General features: G+C 43.8%; 2 protein-coding genes across 2 annotated transcripts; both read left to right on the top strand.

The window, feature by feature from the left end:
* Positions 1-596: 596 nt before the first annotated feature.
* Positions 597-1,929, top strand: IAQ61_011974 (uncharacterized protein; the record flags this gene model as incomplete). The annotated part of the gene is made up of 2 exons (XM_066099427.1): positions 597-781; positions 816-1,929. Exons 1-2 carry the CDS (start codon positions 672-674, stop codon positions 1,927-1,929), a joined length of 1,224 nt encoding a protein of 407 aa, XP_065950946.1. The 5' UTR covers positions 597-671.
* Positions 1,930-2,502: 573 nt separating this feature from the next.
* IAQ61_011973 (uncharacterized protein) lies at positions 2,503-9,070 on the top strand. Its single transcript, XM_066099426.1, has 11 exons — positions 2,503-2,638; positions 2,750-3,169; positions 3,241-5,914; positions 5,980-6,140; positions 6,205-6,308; positions 6,443-6,472; positions 6,527-6,564; positions 6,619-7,536; positions 7,601-7,669; positions 7,755-7,846; positions 7,928-9,070. Exons 1-11 carry the CDS (start codon positions 2,531-2,533, stop codon positions 8,177-8,179), a joined length of 4,866 nt encoding a protein of 1,621 aa, XP_065950945.1. The 5' UTR covers positions 2,503-2,530; the 3' UTR covers positions 8,180-9,070.
* Positions 9,071-15,355: the final 6,285 nt, after the last annotated feature.

Below are 15,355 nucleotides of genomic sequence, written 5' to 3'. Positions count from 1 at the left end.
TTGCATGAACACTCATAGTATAGCTGAACCTGAAAATTTGATTTTCTAGACTTACAACGGTTTCTCAGCTGAATATAGACCAGATCGGATGCTTTGACAGCGACATGGGTCATTTGGTCTTCTAGTATAATTCACACACATAGCATGTGCCCCTTGCTCAATGACTCTCGTAACATACTTGGGCCATGGGCACACCAAGGCTATCGACGGATATTCAAAACGTCCGATTGTAGATACTGCGGCATCGCAGAGGTAGGACTATTGCATCGTGGAGAAAGCAGCGGAGACTCGTATTTTTGAGAATCTGGTAGTTTGCTACGAGACGTCATGATGATTTCATAAAGTAACGGATTTACGGAATAGTGAATCGTTATGTTCCTCGAAATAGTATATATATTGCAGACATAGTAAGCTGTGATACTATCATCTCAAGATGAGTTTTGGAGCAATGCAAGGACGTTCACAAATATTCGGGCCGGCTTAGGTATTAATTAGCTACTACCGTACCGGTACCTAGGTGCCCAGTAAGCGAGATTCTGAATTACATATACCTTAGATCAGGGTCAACTGAGCTTCTCACTTGTTTTCGCAGTCTTCTTTATCAGCCCATTCAGCTTGTCTACTTACTCGTCACATAGACATTGTTTGCATTTGTGACTGGTTTCTGCAAAATGAAGTTGTGTCGCCCTAGGTGGCTTCAAGTACCCATCATACTGTCAGCTTTCCTGACGTCGCCCACGGCAGGAAAATCGCACATGAAGTATATCATGTACTTGACTGGGTAAGACATGTATGATGTATATGTAAGGTCAAAGATTCACATTTGGAAGGCAGCATCCCCTCGTTCCCGAGCCAGCTCTGGTTGCGGATGTGAGTCACGTGGCTCTCGCATTCATGAGTACATCTATCTTTAACAACCCTGGGCAACAAGAGTGGCCGCTTTTCACCACGGTCGATAAAGTACGTGAAAAATTCGCACAAGACACTAAAATCCAGATCGCGATTGGCGGCTGGGGTGATACCACCGCATTTTCTCGTGCAGCACAATCAGAAGCTAATCGCAAGCTCTTTGCAATGAACGTTGCCGTGATGCTGGAAATGACTGGCGCAGACGGCGTAGATGTTGACTGGGAGTATCCTGGAGGAAACGGTGAAGACTACAAAACACATCCCAATGAAGAGAAGGAATGGGAAATAGACGCATATGCGCAACTTCTGGCTGAGATCAGAACGGCAATTGGGCCGGAAAAGATAATCTCTGCTGCTGTTCCTGGGTTACAACGAGATATGATCGCATTCAATCCGTCCACTATACCGAAGATCATGGAGTCTGTGGATTTTCTGAACGTCATGACGTATGATTTGATGAACCGAAGGGACAACGTTACAAAACATCATACCGGCCTAGCTGAATCTGTCCAAGCACTTGACGCGTATATCGAGCGCGGGTTTCCAGCTGAGAAGATCAATCTCGGTCTTGCATTTTATGTAAAATGGTTCAAGACTGCCGAAGACGGACATTGTGATAAGTCTCCCTTGGGGTGCAAAACCGAACTCATGGAAGACCCAGACACGGGTGGAGATTTAGGGAAAGCGGGTGCTTTCTCATGGCATGATGAGGTACCGACGGAACTTGTGAAATCGTTCAGCAAGGCGTTGAAGCATGGAGAGTATGACCAGGTTGGTGGGGGTCATTATTACTGGGACGAGGAAGAGAGGTTGTTCTGGAGCTGGGATACAGCTGAGGCTATTGAGCGAAAATTGAAGACTGCATTTGACATGAGAAGGATTGGTGGCGTATTCGCCTGGGGCCTTGGAGAAGATGCGACAGAATTCAGGCATTTAAAGGCCGCAAACAAGGAGGTGCGGCGCTTGATGGAGGAAAGGACGGGTGAAGAGAGGGAGAGGCCAGAGCGAAGTGAGCTTTGAGTTTTGAGACCCATGATCAGTGACGAAGTTATCTTCAACACTACATGCACAGTGGGCCATTCGACAATGACAGCGTTCACAGCCATCTTCCCCGCCTCCGTCCTCCTAAAAAAAGCAAAAAGACCGAACGACCCTCGCCTGCCATCTGCTGACCCACAACCGAGACTCGAGCTCGGGTTCCGCCCGTCCATTTCAACCAAATCTGCTGAGATGGTTAGCAAGGAAGGTTTAGTGACTCACAAGTGGGACGGGCGCCCGCCCAGACTAGATAGAGCTTCGTTCGATAGAGTAATTGGAGATATTTGAACATGGCGTTTGCGGGTGGGTTTGCGTTGGATGATCACGCTCGTGGAAAATATCCATTGTTTTTTCCTCAGTTCTGCTAATGTCTCTTCGCTTCTACAAAAGAACAGAAGGTGCGAGCAGCATGCGAATGATTCCAGGAGTTCCTAAGAGCGACTGGGCGGATTGATGTGAAGCACGTGATCTTGAAGCACTAATTTTGGCGCACGTGATTTGGTGTTCGCGTGCTGACGATCCCGGCCGGCAACATCGGACCGAACGTCACTCAAGTCATGATTTGACACTGGCAAGCGAACGCATGGCAGCAGTCAACCCCCCTGAACGACGATTGAATGCGTTCTACTTATGCAATGTCTTCAACAAAGAGCAAGAGTTTCCCCTGTTCTTCGTCTGGCATAGCTTCGAGGTTGAAAGCGGTGAATGACGCTTACCGTATGAAGCGGACATAACGGGGATTTGAGCGCTAGATGCCCTCAGCGATCTCAGCGATGATGATATAATCCGTTGATTGTGACAGGCAATCAACGGCCCGTGCGTCCATGCGGGCGACTTCTCTCCAAACTTGGCCATCGCGACTTCTTCCACCCGCGCCTCTCGGACGACTCTCTGCCTTGACTCTGTGTACTTCAGAGCTCTGCAGTTTAGTGAACATCACGAATCGATGCAGGGACAGCAGACGCCATTTCTCCCCCCCAGCCCGCTCGCACACGGCTATCTCGCAGCCTCGAAGGACCATCGACAGCCATTATGTGGTAATATCGAGGGCTGGGGGCCTATAAGCCCTATCCGATACGACTTCACACCATGCTTTTTGGATGTGTGGATAGCTGTGGTCGCCGTGTTCGGCATGGTGGGAGGCGCAGGCGCACTGTGGCACCTATATAGGAATTGTCCACCACAGCCAGTGAAGCGCAACTGGCATTTCTACGCGAAGCTGGTACGTCATGTGTTTCTTTCATAAACGGTAGTCTTCTGTCTACAGTATCTAATCATATGCGACCTTGGCAGATTACCCTGGGAGCTCTCGTTGCAACCACTGCCGTACAAGCAGCCCTCCAGATCGAATATCTCAAAGACGTTTGGGTTGAGGATTTCCGCTTTTGGACTTCAATCATTACAATCGCCTCTCTCGGTGTCATCTCTTACATTCAGTATATTGAGCATTGGCGATCACGCAACGCGAATGGTGTCGTGCTTTTCTATTGGCTATTCCTTCTCATCGCATACGCTGTCAAGCTCCGGTCTCTCGTAGCTCGGCAATTACACCACGAGCATGTGGCATACTTTGCAGTCTTCTGCGCTAGTGTTGGTCTGGCAGCGGCTTCATTTGTGCTGGAATGGCTGGTGCCTAAGCGCATGAGTGACTACGATATGCTGGGAGACGATGACGAGTGCCCATACGAATACGCCGATGTGTTTTCTGTCTTGACTTTCGGCTGGATGACCCCCCTCATGAAGCGTGGTTACAAGACCTTTTTAACCCAGGATGACCTGTGGAACCTTCGAAAGCGAGATTCGACCCGACACACGGCGCAGACGTTTGAGAAAGCTTGGGCCCATGAGATGGAAAAGAAATACCCTTCTTTATGGCTTGCTCTGTTCCGGTCATTCGGTGGCCCATACTTTCGGGGAGCAGCTATCAAGACTATCAGTGATATTTTGAACTTTGCGCAACCCCAGCTGCTAAGGCTCTTGATCACTTTTGTAGACTCTTACCGTGGTCCCAATCCCCAGCCCGTCGTACGAGGCGCTGCTATTGCGCTTGCCATGTTCGCTGTGTCTGTCTCACAGACAGCCTGTCTTCATCAGTACTTCCAGCGTGCGTTTGAGACTGGCATGCGCATCAAGTCATCTCTCACTGCTGCTATTTACGCCAAGTCGACTCGTCTCTCCAATGAAGGCCGCGCAGCCAAGTCTACAGGCGATATTGTCAACTACATGGCCGTTGATACCCAGCGACTCCAAGACCTGGCGCAATATGGTCAACAACTCTGGTCGGCTCCGTTTCAGATCATTCTTTGCATGCTCTCTTTATATCAATTGCTTGGCGCCAGTTGCTTTGCAGGTGTTGCTGCCATGTTCATTATGATTCCTATCAACGGAATCATTGCACGATGGATGAAAATCTTGCAGAAAGAACAGATGAAGAACAAGGATGCCCGAACGAAGCTCATATCGGAGATACTCAACAACATGAAATCCATCAAACTTTACGCCTGGACAACAGCTTTCGCCAACCGATTAAACCATATTCGAAACGATCAAGAGCTCAATACGCTTCGCAAGATTGGTGCTACTCAAGCCTTCTCCACCTTTACATGGTCGGCCACGCCTTTCTTAGTGTCGTGTTCAACATTCGGCGTGTTCGTACTGACCCAGCACCGTGCCTTGACCACCGACATCGTCTTCCCAGCCCTCACCTTGTTCAACCTCCTCACATTCCCGCTCGCTATCCTCCCCATGGTCATCACGGCGATCGTGGAAGCCAGCGTTGCAGTCGGCCGGATTACTGGTTATCTCACTGCTGACGAGCTGCAAGAGAATGCTGTCATACGTGAAGCAGCCGTAGAGGACAATGGTGACGAGTCGGTTCGCATCCGTGATGCAAGCTTTACGTGGGACAGAAACGCCGAGCGCCGAGCGCTTGAGAATATCAATTTCAGTGCACACAAGGGTGAACTTGCTTGCATCGTGGGTCGTGTTGGATCTGGCAAGTCCTCCCTCCTGCAGGCGGTTCTCGGCGATCTATGGAAAATCCACGGAGAGGTTGTGCTCCGAGGCAAAACCGCCTATGTACCACAGTCAGCTTGGGTCATGAATGCATCAGTCCGTGAAAACATCGTGTTCGGTCATCGCTGGGACCCACACTTCTACGACAAAACAGTCAACGCTTGCGCATTGCGCGACGACTTCGCGCAACTACCAGATGGCGACCAGACTGAGGTTGGGGAGCGTGGGATATCTTTATCAGGTGGACAAAAGGCCCGACTGACATTGGCTCGCGCTGTCTACGCGCGAGCGGATATCTACCTTCTCGATGACTGCCTATCGGCTGTTGACCAGCATGTCGGAAGACATTTGATCGACAATGTTCTGGGACCGAAGGGATTGCTCGCTGGGAAGACTAGGATCCTGGCAACTAATTCCATTCCTGTTCTCATGGAAGCTGACATGATCCTGCTCCTGCGTGAGGGCAAAATTCTCGAACGGGGCAACTATGATCAGCTGATGGCTATGAAAGGAGAAATTGCGAATTTGATCAAAACATCACTAAACGAGGACCAGAGTGAAGATGACAGCACACGTGCTTCTGAAGGTGTCACGAGTGATGAAGAGTCTACCATATATGGCGAGAGCCCTGCCGGCGCTGATGATGAAGATCAAGCCGAGGCGGAAGCCGCTCAAGAGGATGCTTCACATTTGGCTCCTCTGAGAGCCGGTGCCGATGCGGTCCGTAAGCGTAGCTTTCACACTCTTCGCCGGGCCAGTACTGCTAGCTTCAAAGGGCCTCGCGGCAAGCTTACAGATGAGGAAGGAGGACTGAAGAGCAAGCAAACGAAGGAGTTTGCAGAGCAGGGCAAGGTCAAGTGGTCAGTGTATGGTGAATATGCAAAGACCAGCAACCTTGCCGCAGTCTGTACATATCTGTTGCTCCTTCTCGGAGCCCAGACTTCATCAATTGGTAAGTCGGTCCTGATTGGCTCGTCACTTTGTCGTCTCTTCAAACTCAACGCTAACATGCTGCAGGCGCAAGCGTCTGGCTCAAACACTGGTCTGAGATTAACCAGCGGTATGGTGGGAACCCTCATGTGGGGAAGTACATTGGAATATACTTTGCATTCGGTGTGGGATCTGCGGCACTGGTCGTGGTTCAAACGCTCATCCTGTGGATCTTCTGTTCGATCGAGGTATGTGTCTGCAAGCAGGTTGAGAGGCTGCATGAGGGTTTGCACAGACTGACTGGACTGTTAGGCCAGCCGAAAGCTACATGAGCGGATGGCGTTCGCCATCTTCCGATCACCAATGAGTTTCTTCGAGACCACGCCTGCAGGACGCATCCTGAATCGATTTTCAAGGTATGCGATTATGCGGACCCGATCTCGCTACGGTCCGACGCACCCAGTCGTCTTGAATCGCACTGCCAGCGGTATCTGCGAGCCATGCCGTCGGTCTTGTGTATTTTCGGATATAAGCTAACATGTTTCGATAGTGACATCTACCGCGTCGATGAAGTTCTAGCGTAAGTTGCCACTTTAGTATGCAGCAAGTCCTGGAGGCCCACTGACGTGACTAGCCGAACTTTCAACATGCTCTTCGTCAACTCCGCTCGAGGTATGCAGCTAGCCTACGTTTGCCGTTTGGTGTAACATTTACTGACCAGCACAGCTGGGTTCACCCTTGTTGTGATCTCGTGGTCCACTCCCATCTTTGTCGCGCTCATCTTGCCACTTGGTGCGTTGTATCTCTACATCCAGAGATACTACTTGCGGACTTCGCGGGAATTGAAGCGACTAGACAGCGTTAGCCGCAGTCCAATCTATGCACACTTCCAAGAATCGCTCAGTGGCATGAGCACGATCCGTGCATACAGCCAGCAGAAACGATTCGAGATGGAGAACGAGTGGCGTGTGGATGCAAACCTTCGCGCATATTACCCATCCATCAGTGCCAATCGATGGCTAGCCGTACGTCTTGAGTTCCTGGGCTCGGTGATCATCTTGGCCGCCGCCGGGTTCTCTATAATCTCTGTTGCCAGCCACAGCGGTCTTTCGGCAGGTATGGTGGGTCTGGCTATGTCATACGCCCTGCAGATCACACAGAGCCTTAACTGGATCGTACGTCAGACGGTCGAGGTAGAAACTAACATTGTGTCTGTTGAGCGAGTGCTGGAATACGCTGCGCTTCCGAGCGAAGCCCCGGAAATCATCTCCAAAAATCGACCGCCAATCAGCTGGCCATCGCAGGGCGCTGTCTCATTCAACAACTACAGCACGCGCTACCGCCCGGGTCTTGATCTTGTTCTGAAGAATATTAACCTCTCGATCAAACCCAAGGAGAAGATTGGGGTTGTTGGGCGAACAGGTGCTGGCAAGAGCTCACTGACTCTGGCCCTCTTCCGTATTATCGAGCCTGCAGAAGGCCACGTGAGCATTGACAACCTCAACACTAGCACCATTGGTTTACTGGATCTCCGGCGGCGACTCGCCATTATCCCACAAGACGCAGCGCTATTCGAAGGCACCGTGCGTGATAATCTCGACCCAGGCCACGTCCACGATGACACGGAGCTCTGGAGCGTGTTAGGTAAGTCTTTCTGTATCGACATTATTGCAAGAAGCCGTGACTGACCGAAGCTACGCACGGATAGAACATGCACGCCTCAAGGAGCACGTCTCGAGTATGCCCGGGCGCCTTGACGCCCAGATCAATGAAGGAGGTGAGTTTCAATTCAAGGACACGCCATGCGCAACATCTGGCTGGTGATGCACGCGAAGAGACTACGATGCTAACGTAGTACACAGGTTCTAACCTTTCTTCCGGCCAACGGCAACTCGTATCTTTGGCGCGCGCCCTCCTTACACCTAGCAACATTCTCGTCCTAGACGAAGCAACTGTATGTATCCGCTTTACTTCCGGCAGCGGCAACAGCCGTTGTCCCCACTTTGTTAGCGACGGTTACTAACCAGAAGCACAGGCCGCTGTAGACGTTGAGACGGATGCGATGCTACAAACTACCCTCCGCAGCCCCATGTTCTCCAATCGCACAATCATCACCATTGCACATCGCATCAACACGATTCTCGATTCCGATAGGATCATCGTGCTGGACAAGGGCACGGTTGCGGAGTTTGATACGCCTGCCGAGTTGGTGAGGCGCAGAGGGTTGTTCTACGACTTGGTCAAGGAAGCAAACCTGCTAGGGGCGCTAGACATGACACAGACCTGAAGATGACTGAATAAAAATTGTGCAAAGTAGTAGTGAATAGTAATACATATTGGCGAAATGGTAGGGGTAGGAAAAGGAAGCGTGGTTGTATGACAGAGCAAAGTATAGAAGAAAAGCGCAGCAGGGGAGGAGAGGTGCGATGAAGTGAGGTTATGAACTAAGGTGCGTCTAGTATTGCATACAATCGTAGTGAATAAAAGTTTTCAACACGGTTGGCAAAGCAAGCAGAACAGAAGCAGCATTCAGAATTGCAGCAAACAAACAAGACTGAACCAGTGTCCGCTACCCCCAATAACAAAGTGGATAAAGGAAGGAAAAGTGGATGCCCGCCACCAAACCCCACGCCTCTCACCCTGTCCGCACATCTGCCTCCTCGATATCTCGCAGCGTAAACCTCCCCTCTGCCCCGGCAATTCCCCGAATCACAACACAGCGGCAAGACGGATCTCATTCGATCTCGATAAATCTCGTGCGCTTATCGATCGTAGCGCACGTTTGCTTTGATCTCAAAGATAAAGAATTTAGCCTCGTGCGCACGCTCCGCTCCGTGAGCGCGGCGTGAACGGTGTGGGATATGCATGGGTTGCGGTTAGCCCCAGGGGTGGAGGTCGGAAGGGGGTTTGAAGAGAGGGGGGATTTGGGCAAGTGGAATGGATGGGATGGTCGGATGTGGATGGGAAGCGCTCGATTTGGGTGGGTAAGGTTTACCGAGCTGGTGAGAGTGAGGGATGGGGTTGGGTGTGTGGTGTGTATGAGGAGTGGGAATGGGAGGGTGTTGGGTTTGAGTTTTGGGTTTTGAGGATGGAAAGTAGAGATTGTTGCGGAAGTATTGCTGAAGCTTAGGGGATGTTGGGAATGGGAGAAATATAATATGGAAGAAGGATGTTGGTGTGGTTCCATGTTGTGATGGTTTATCCATATTTTGCAACTATCCTCTACCCATATCATTTCATCTCCTCTCCAACTCCGTCTCCCCCACCTCCGAGCTTCTTCAGACTCATACGTACTGAATCCTCTATACGAACATACCACACATAGGTAGGCAAGTACACAGTCCCCTTCCCCCCGCACACGCACACACACACAACCACACACAAACCCAAACACCCCCCCCCAAAAAAAAACCGCCTAACCCACACCCAACCCTCTACACGCCCTCCCTCCCAACCCTTCCACTCCACAGCACACAACCTCCACCCCTTCTCCCCCCTCTCAGCCAAAAAAAAAACAGAGTAACACAAACCACCCACCTAGGACATCCCCTCCCAAAACAGGAACCCGCCGTAACCCCAATCCATCCCGAACCTAAACCTAATCCCGCCCACGCGCCCCCCACCCACACTCAAGCGCGCGCTAAGTCAGGAGTCCTGTACACATGTGGATAGCGACCCAGTACGCTATGAGTATAGACAGCCATGTAGATACACTACCACAACCGCTCGTGGGGTACAATGCAGGTTTGTATGTACCATATGTACAGTACTATACCGGTACGGTACGGCCGTCACAGCACCTCTTGTGCGTCGCCATCAACAGCGGGGCCAAGCGAGTGCGCAAAAGAACGGAAAAGGAAAGAAGCGGAAAAGAGATGCGTGTTGCATTTTTTTTCTTTGAATAAAAGGGCCGTTTAGATGGAGTCGCAGTGTTGGCTTTGCTGGGGGAGGAGGACGGATGTGTGTTGTTTCTATATCACCCATAGTGCTTACCTTATACCGAGGTGGTGACTTCCAAGCTGCATTGGCGACTCCCCTATCCCGGGTTGTCTGGGAGACACCTATTTAGGGCTAGTAGGATGTCTATATCTAGCCACCTTAGCTCTTCTTCTATAGATTCTTTAATAAATACTTTTATTATATTAGGTTATAAGCCTAGCTTATCTACTAGCATACTTAGCTTTATTTACTAGTACCTGCTTATATTAATCTCTTTATTAGCTTCTACTACTTTAGCTATATCTATTACTAACACTTACTATTATTATAGTTTCCTATTCTAACCTATTTAATATGTCCCTACTACTATTACTAGCTCTACCTATAGCTTTATTAGAGGTACTACTATCTCTATATCTACTATTACTAGAGATAGATTATAAAGGACTTAGGCTTATGCCTAAGCCTAGGTCTAACACAAGATAGACTAAGTCTAACACTACTACTAAGCGAACACACTAGACACCTATAAAAAGGCGTAGAGGGCTTATCTCTCCTTTAAGATACTAAATACTATTATTAACGCTTATTATATTCTTCCCTTAAGGCTAGTCTATAATATTTTAGTATCTTCTTCTAAACATACTATAATAGTAATAAGAGATAGACGCGCTAGATATTTAGAATACCTAGGTGTAACCTAATATAGTAGAAAGGCTAATATAATAGGTCTATAGATTAATAGAATAATAGGCTTAAGACTCTACTATAATAGCTATACTATATTAATAGAATAAGGAAATACGTAATTAGATTCTATCCTAACCCTCCTCTAAGCCTACTAGGTTTAATAATATACTACCTCTACCCTCTCCTACCTTATACTATAAACCTTTCCTAGTTAGTTTACTATATAATAGTACTAAGGTAAACTTCTCCTCCTAGTAAATAACTATAGAGTTTAAACTACGTGTAGATAAGGTCTTTATTAGGGATAAGGAGGTAAGGTTTATATATATTTAGTCCTAGTTATTACCTATAGTCTAGTATACTATAGCACTATACTTTAAGGATAGTGCACGTAAGTGTTAGGATATAAGTAGGTTTCTTAACTACCTAGCGTTCTATTATAGTAACTATTATAGGTAGGAGCGCGCCTAAGTTATATTAGAATACTTATATTAGGGCTAAAATTAGCCTTTTATAAAGTTCTTTATAAATTTTATATAGCTCCTTATATAGTTAGGAGGTTTATACTAGAATAATAAATAGAAGCTTTTATAACTTTAGTAATCTCTTAATAGTTATATATGCTTAGTTTCCCTTAATAGGGGAGTCTTTAGGACAAACTATAATGTAGCTATAGAGGAATATAAGATAATTATAGTAGATATTAAAATAGCCTCTCTAGAACTAGGCTTCCTTTAGGCTAGTAAGTCTAAGGAACCCTAGTAGAAATCTAACTTAGATTAGGACAGCAATATAAATATAGTAGAAGTAGTAGCCTTATTAAGTGCACTTACTAAACTACTAATATTATATCCTAACTAGATCCTATAGGACCTATTTAATATATAGAAACTAGTAAGGGTCTACACCTAGTGTAGATAGGGTAGTTATTTTGTGCGTGTATGCCCTAATACCCTATTACTATAACTAGTAGGTGTTAAGATAGTTGTAGTATTAGCAAGTAGCACTAATTTAGGAAACTAGCTGCCCCTAACCTTAGGCTAAGTTAGGGGTATAAGGAGGATACTATAATAAAGGAATTATTAATAGTAGAGGCTATTAAGTATCCCCTAGATATTAAGGCTAGGTTAAATAATCCTCCCTTCTTTATTCCCCTCCTCCTAGGTAGAGTAGAGAACGTGTAAGTAATAGTTAATTTAGGGTGCTAGTGTTTTAGTATAGTTAAGGAAAAGTTAGTAAGATAGATTAGTAGGAACTTTATTAATATTCCCCTGCAACCCTTATAATATACCTAGGGAATTACTAAAGGTATAAGAATTTTATAGTTAGTAGTATTAGACTATAATTTAGATAGTTAGTAGTCTTAGCTTTTAGCTTATATAGTACCTAGCCTTTCCTATTAACTAATACTAGGCAGACTATAGCTTTGTAGAGAGGGCATTATTATAGATATTCTACAAGGTAAATTAATAATTAGGAAGGCAGGAAATATAGTAGTATAAGAAAGCAGGAGATATCTATATCCTACCTATATCTCTATTATCTTAGGTTTAGTTATAGTAGGGTTACTAAATTAAGAACCCTAATAAGAAGATATATAGGTATAAATTTTTATAATAAATATACTAGATATATTATAAGTAATATATAACTTACGCCTAATAAAATATCTAGGAAGTGTTAATAAGGGAAGTCCTATTAATATACACACCTCCTATATTTCTAGTAATATAGTTCCCTATAAACCTAAGTATAAAACTAGAAAGATAAAGTTACTACTAGAACTATAAGAGTTTAAGGACCTGTTTAACAAAGAGTTAGTAAGTAGTTTGCTACCTTATTAAGGTAGTATAGATTACTATATTTAGTTAATAACTCTCCTAGATAGAACCTAGCCTAACCCCCTATAGGGTCCCCTATACCTTATATTACGTAATTAATTACTAGAACTAAGGATATAACTTACTAGATTAATAGATAAGGGCTAGATCTAAGTAAGCTCTTCTGTAGCTAGAGCTTTAGTATTACTAGTAAAGAAGCTATTAGGTAGTTAGCGTCTATATATAGACTACTAGATACTTAATAGTATAATAACCTTAGACTAATACCTACTACTACTTATTAAGGAAACTTTACGCACACTATCTAGCGTAAATTAGTTTATAAAAGTAGATATTTACGCTGCCTTTTATAAAGTTAGAATAGTAGAAGGTTATAAGTCCTTAACTACTTTCTACACCTAGTTTAGGTTATATAAATAGTTAGTATATCTATTTAGTCTTAGTAGTGCACTATCTACTTTCTAATAATATATTAATACCGCGCTTATAGAGTTACTAGGATTGTATACAATAGCCTACCTTAATAATATCTTAATTTATTTAGGAGGAGACTAGTTTAACTATATAGAAAAAGTAAAGTATATACTTACGCTATTAAAAGAAGCAGGACTATACCTAGACTTAGAGAAATGTGCTTTTAGTATTAAGGAGGTACGCTACCTAGGCTATATTATTAAGGCAGGCAAATTACTTAGACCTAACCCTAAAAAGCTTAGGGTAGTATAGGAATAGGAATCCCCTAGGAATATAAGAGAGGTAAGGAGTTTTCTAGGTTTTGCTAACTTCTACTATAATTTTATTACAAAGTTTTCTAAAGTAGCAGTACCTTTAAACTAACTAACTAGGAAGAACACCCTATTCTAATAGGGAGAGGAGAAATAAAGTGTATTTAATGCGCTAAAAAAGGCGTTTATATTAGGACTAGTATTAATATAATAGGACCTAGCTAGAGAAACGTTATTAGAAGCGGACTATTTAGGATATACTCTTAGGGGTTGCTTATTACAAAAAGTTAGGGGCATCTAGTGCCTAGTTACTTACTACTCTATAGTACTAACACTAGAGAGACAAAACTACACTATATATAACAAGGAATTGCTTGCTATTATAGAGTATCTTAAAAGTTAGTTAGCAGAGTTATAGAGCGTTTACAAGCTATTTATAATATTTACAGACTATAAAAACTTAGAGTACTTTACTAGCCTTTAAAGCTTAAGCAAGCAATAGTGCTACTAGGTAGAGGAACTTTTAAAATATTAGTACATCCTATAGTATAGGCCTAGCTGTCTTGCAGGATAACCTAATGCCTTAAGTAGATAACCATAAGATTTAAACTCCTCTAAAGTAACACTATAGTTAGTAATACGCCCTAAATTAATTTAGGTTATAGTGTTAGAAGCAGAGGAGGTATCTAAGTTACTAAAGGGCGCTAGCCTCTTTACTAACCTGCATATATAGACACTATAGGACAAAGTAGTACTAGAAGATAAGATATACTAAGTACGTCTTAATGCGGTTTAGAAAGGCGCTAGGTCTTTCCTAGTTTTAGCTAACACAAAGTAATAGATTAGGGACTATATAATTAGCGCATATAGTACTTTGCTCTAAAGGGGTGTTATTTAGTTACTAATATAGGAACCCCTTATAACTACTATTATATAGCAAGTATATAAATTAGGTTTAGTAGGATATCTAGGAAAGAATATAATATTTTAAATACTACACTATAACTATTATTAGGATAGAATATTAGGAGACGTTACGTAGTATATTTAAAACTACTATTGCTATAGTGCTTATATCTCCTAGAAGCGCTAATAGGGTCTATTGTAACCTATACTAGTCACGTTATAATACTAGTCCTAAATATCTATAGATTTTATAGTTAACCTACCTATAAAAGATAATAGTAAACCCTAGTCCCTATTAGTTATTACTAACAGATTATCTAAATATATTTAGCTTAAAGTAACAGTCTTTATAGTAGCTAATTATTATGCAAGGATCTTCTAGGACAACTAGTAGCAGTTCTAGGGCTTCCTATCCTCTATTATTACTAACTAAGGTTTAGACTAGCTAGGATCCTTCTAGATAATATTATACTAGATAATAAAGATAAACTAGTTACTATCTACTACATATTACCCTTAGATAGATAGCAGGATAGAGCAGGTAAACTAAGAAGTATAGGTAGTACTACGCATAATAGTATGCTTTAAGCAGACTAACTAGCCTAACTACCTACTAGCCTACTAACTTGCACTTAATAATAAGGACTCTAGCATAACTAGTATTAGCCTAAATCTACTTTTAAATAGGTATACTATAGACACGCTATAAAAGTTAATATTACTACTAGTAAAGCCTAAGAATCCTTATAGGGAGGCTATAGTATTCTTGTTACACCTATAGAGGGGTGTAGAGCTAGTGTAAGCTACTATTATATTCTAATAGTAATAATAATAGGAAGCAATAAACTAGTCCTAACACCTAGCTAAAAAGTTCCTAAAAGGTAATATAGTTTAGTTTGCAATACATAATATAAAGATAAACTAACTAAGTAAAAAGTTTAACTAGCTATAGGTAAAGTATAAAGTAATAGAAGTTCCTACTCTACTTATAGTAGTATTAGACTTACTAGGGAGCTTATATAAGACTGTGCATATAGATCTACTAGAGAGAGCTGCTAATAACCTGCTACTAAGCTAGAAGCTTTAGGACTTATAACTAGGTCTAATAGTTACTCTAGAAAATAAAGATATAATACTAGATAAATAGGAAGTAGAAGAGATCCTTTATATAAAGAATGCAAGAGGAAAAGGGAAGTATTAAGTCCTAGTAAAATAGAAGGGGTATATTAATCTAATATAGCACCCACTAGAGGTAGTGCAGGATACTAAGGCTCTAGATAGGTTTAAGGAATAGTATAGGGATACTACGCATAATAATAGCCTAATATATATAAAAACTAGGAAGTAAGGGTAAAAGGAAAC

This window comes from Plenodomus lingam, assembly GCF_022343315.1.
Source record: "Plenodomus lingam strain CAN1 chromosome Unknown scaffold_20, whole genome shotgun sequence".
NCBI classification, from domain to species: Eukaryota; Fungi; Ascomycota; class Dothideomycetes; order Pleosporales; family Leptosphaeriaceae; genus Plenodomus; species Plenodomus lingam.
The sequence above is the reverse complement of the archived record's forward strand: the minus strand, read 5'-3'. Positions and strand labels throughout refer to the sequence as shown.

Coding starts and splice junctions, on each gene's coding strand:
- IAQ61_011973 (XM_066099426.1), top strand. CDS start 2,531: ATGGCAGCAGTCAACCCCCCTGAACGACGATTGAATGCGTTCTACTTA. Junction 5,915..5,979: donor AGCCCAGACTTCATCAATTG/GTAAGTCGGTCC, acceptor AACATGCTGCAG/GCGCAAGCGTCTGGCTCAAA. Junction 6,565..6,618: donor CTTCGTCAACTCCGCTCGAG/GTATGCAGCTAG, acceptor TGACCAGCACAG/CTGGGTTCACCCTTGTTGTG.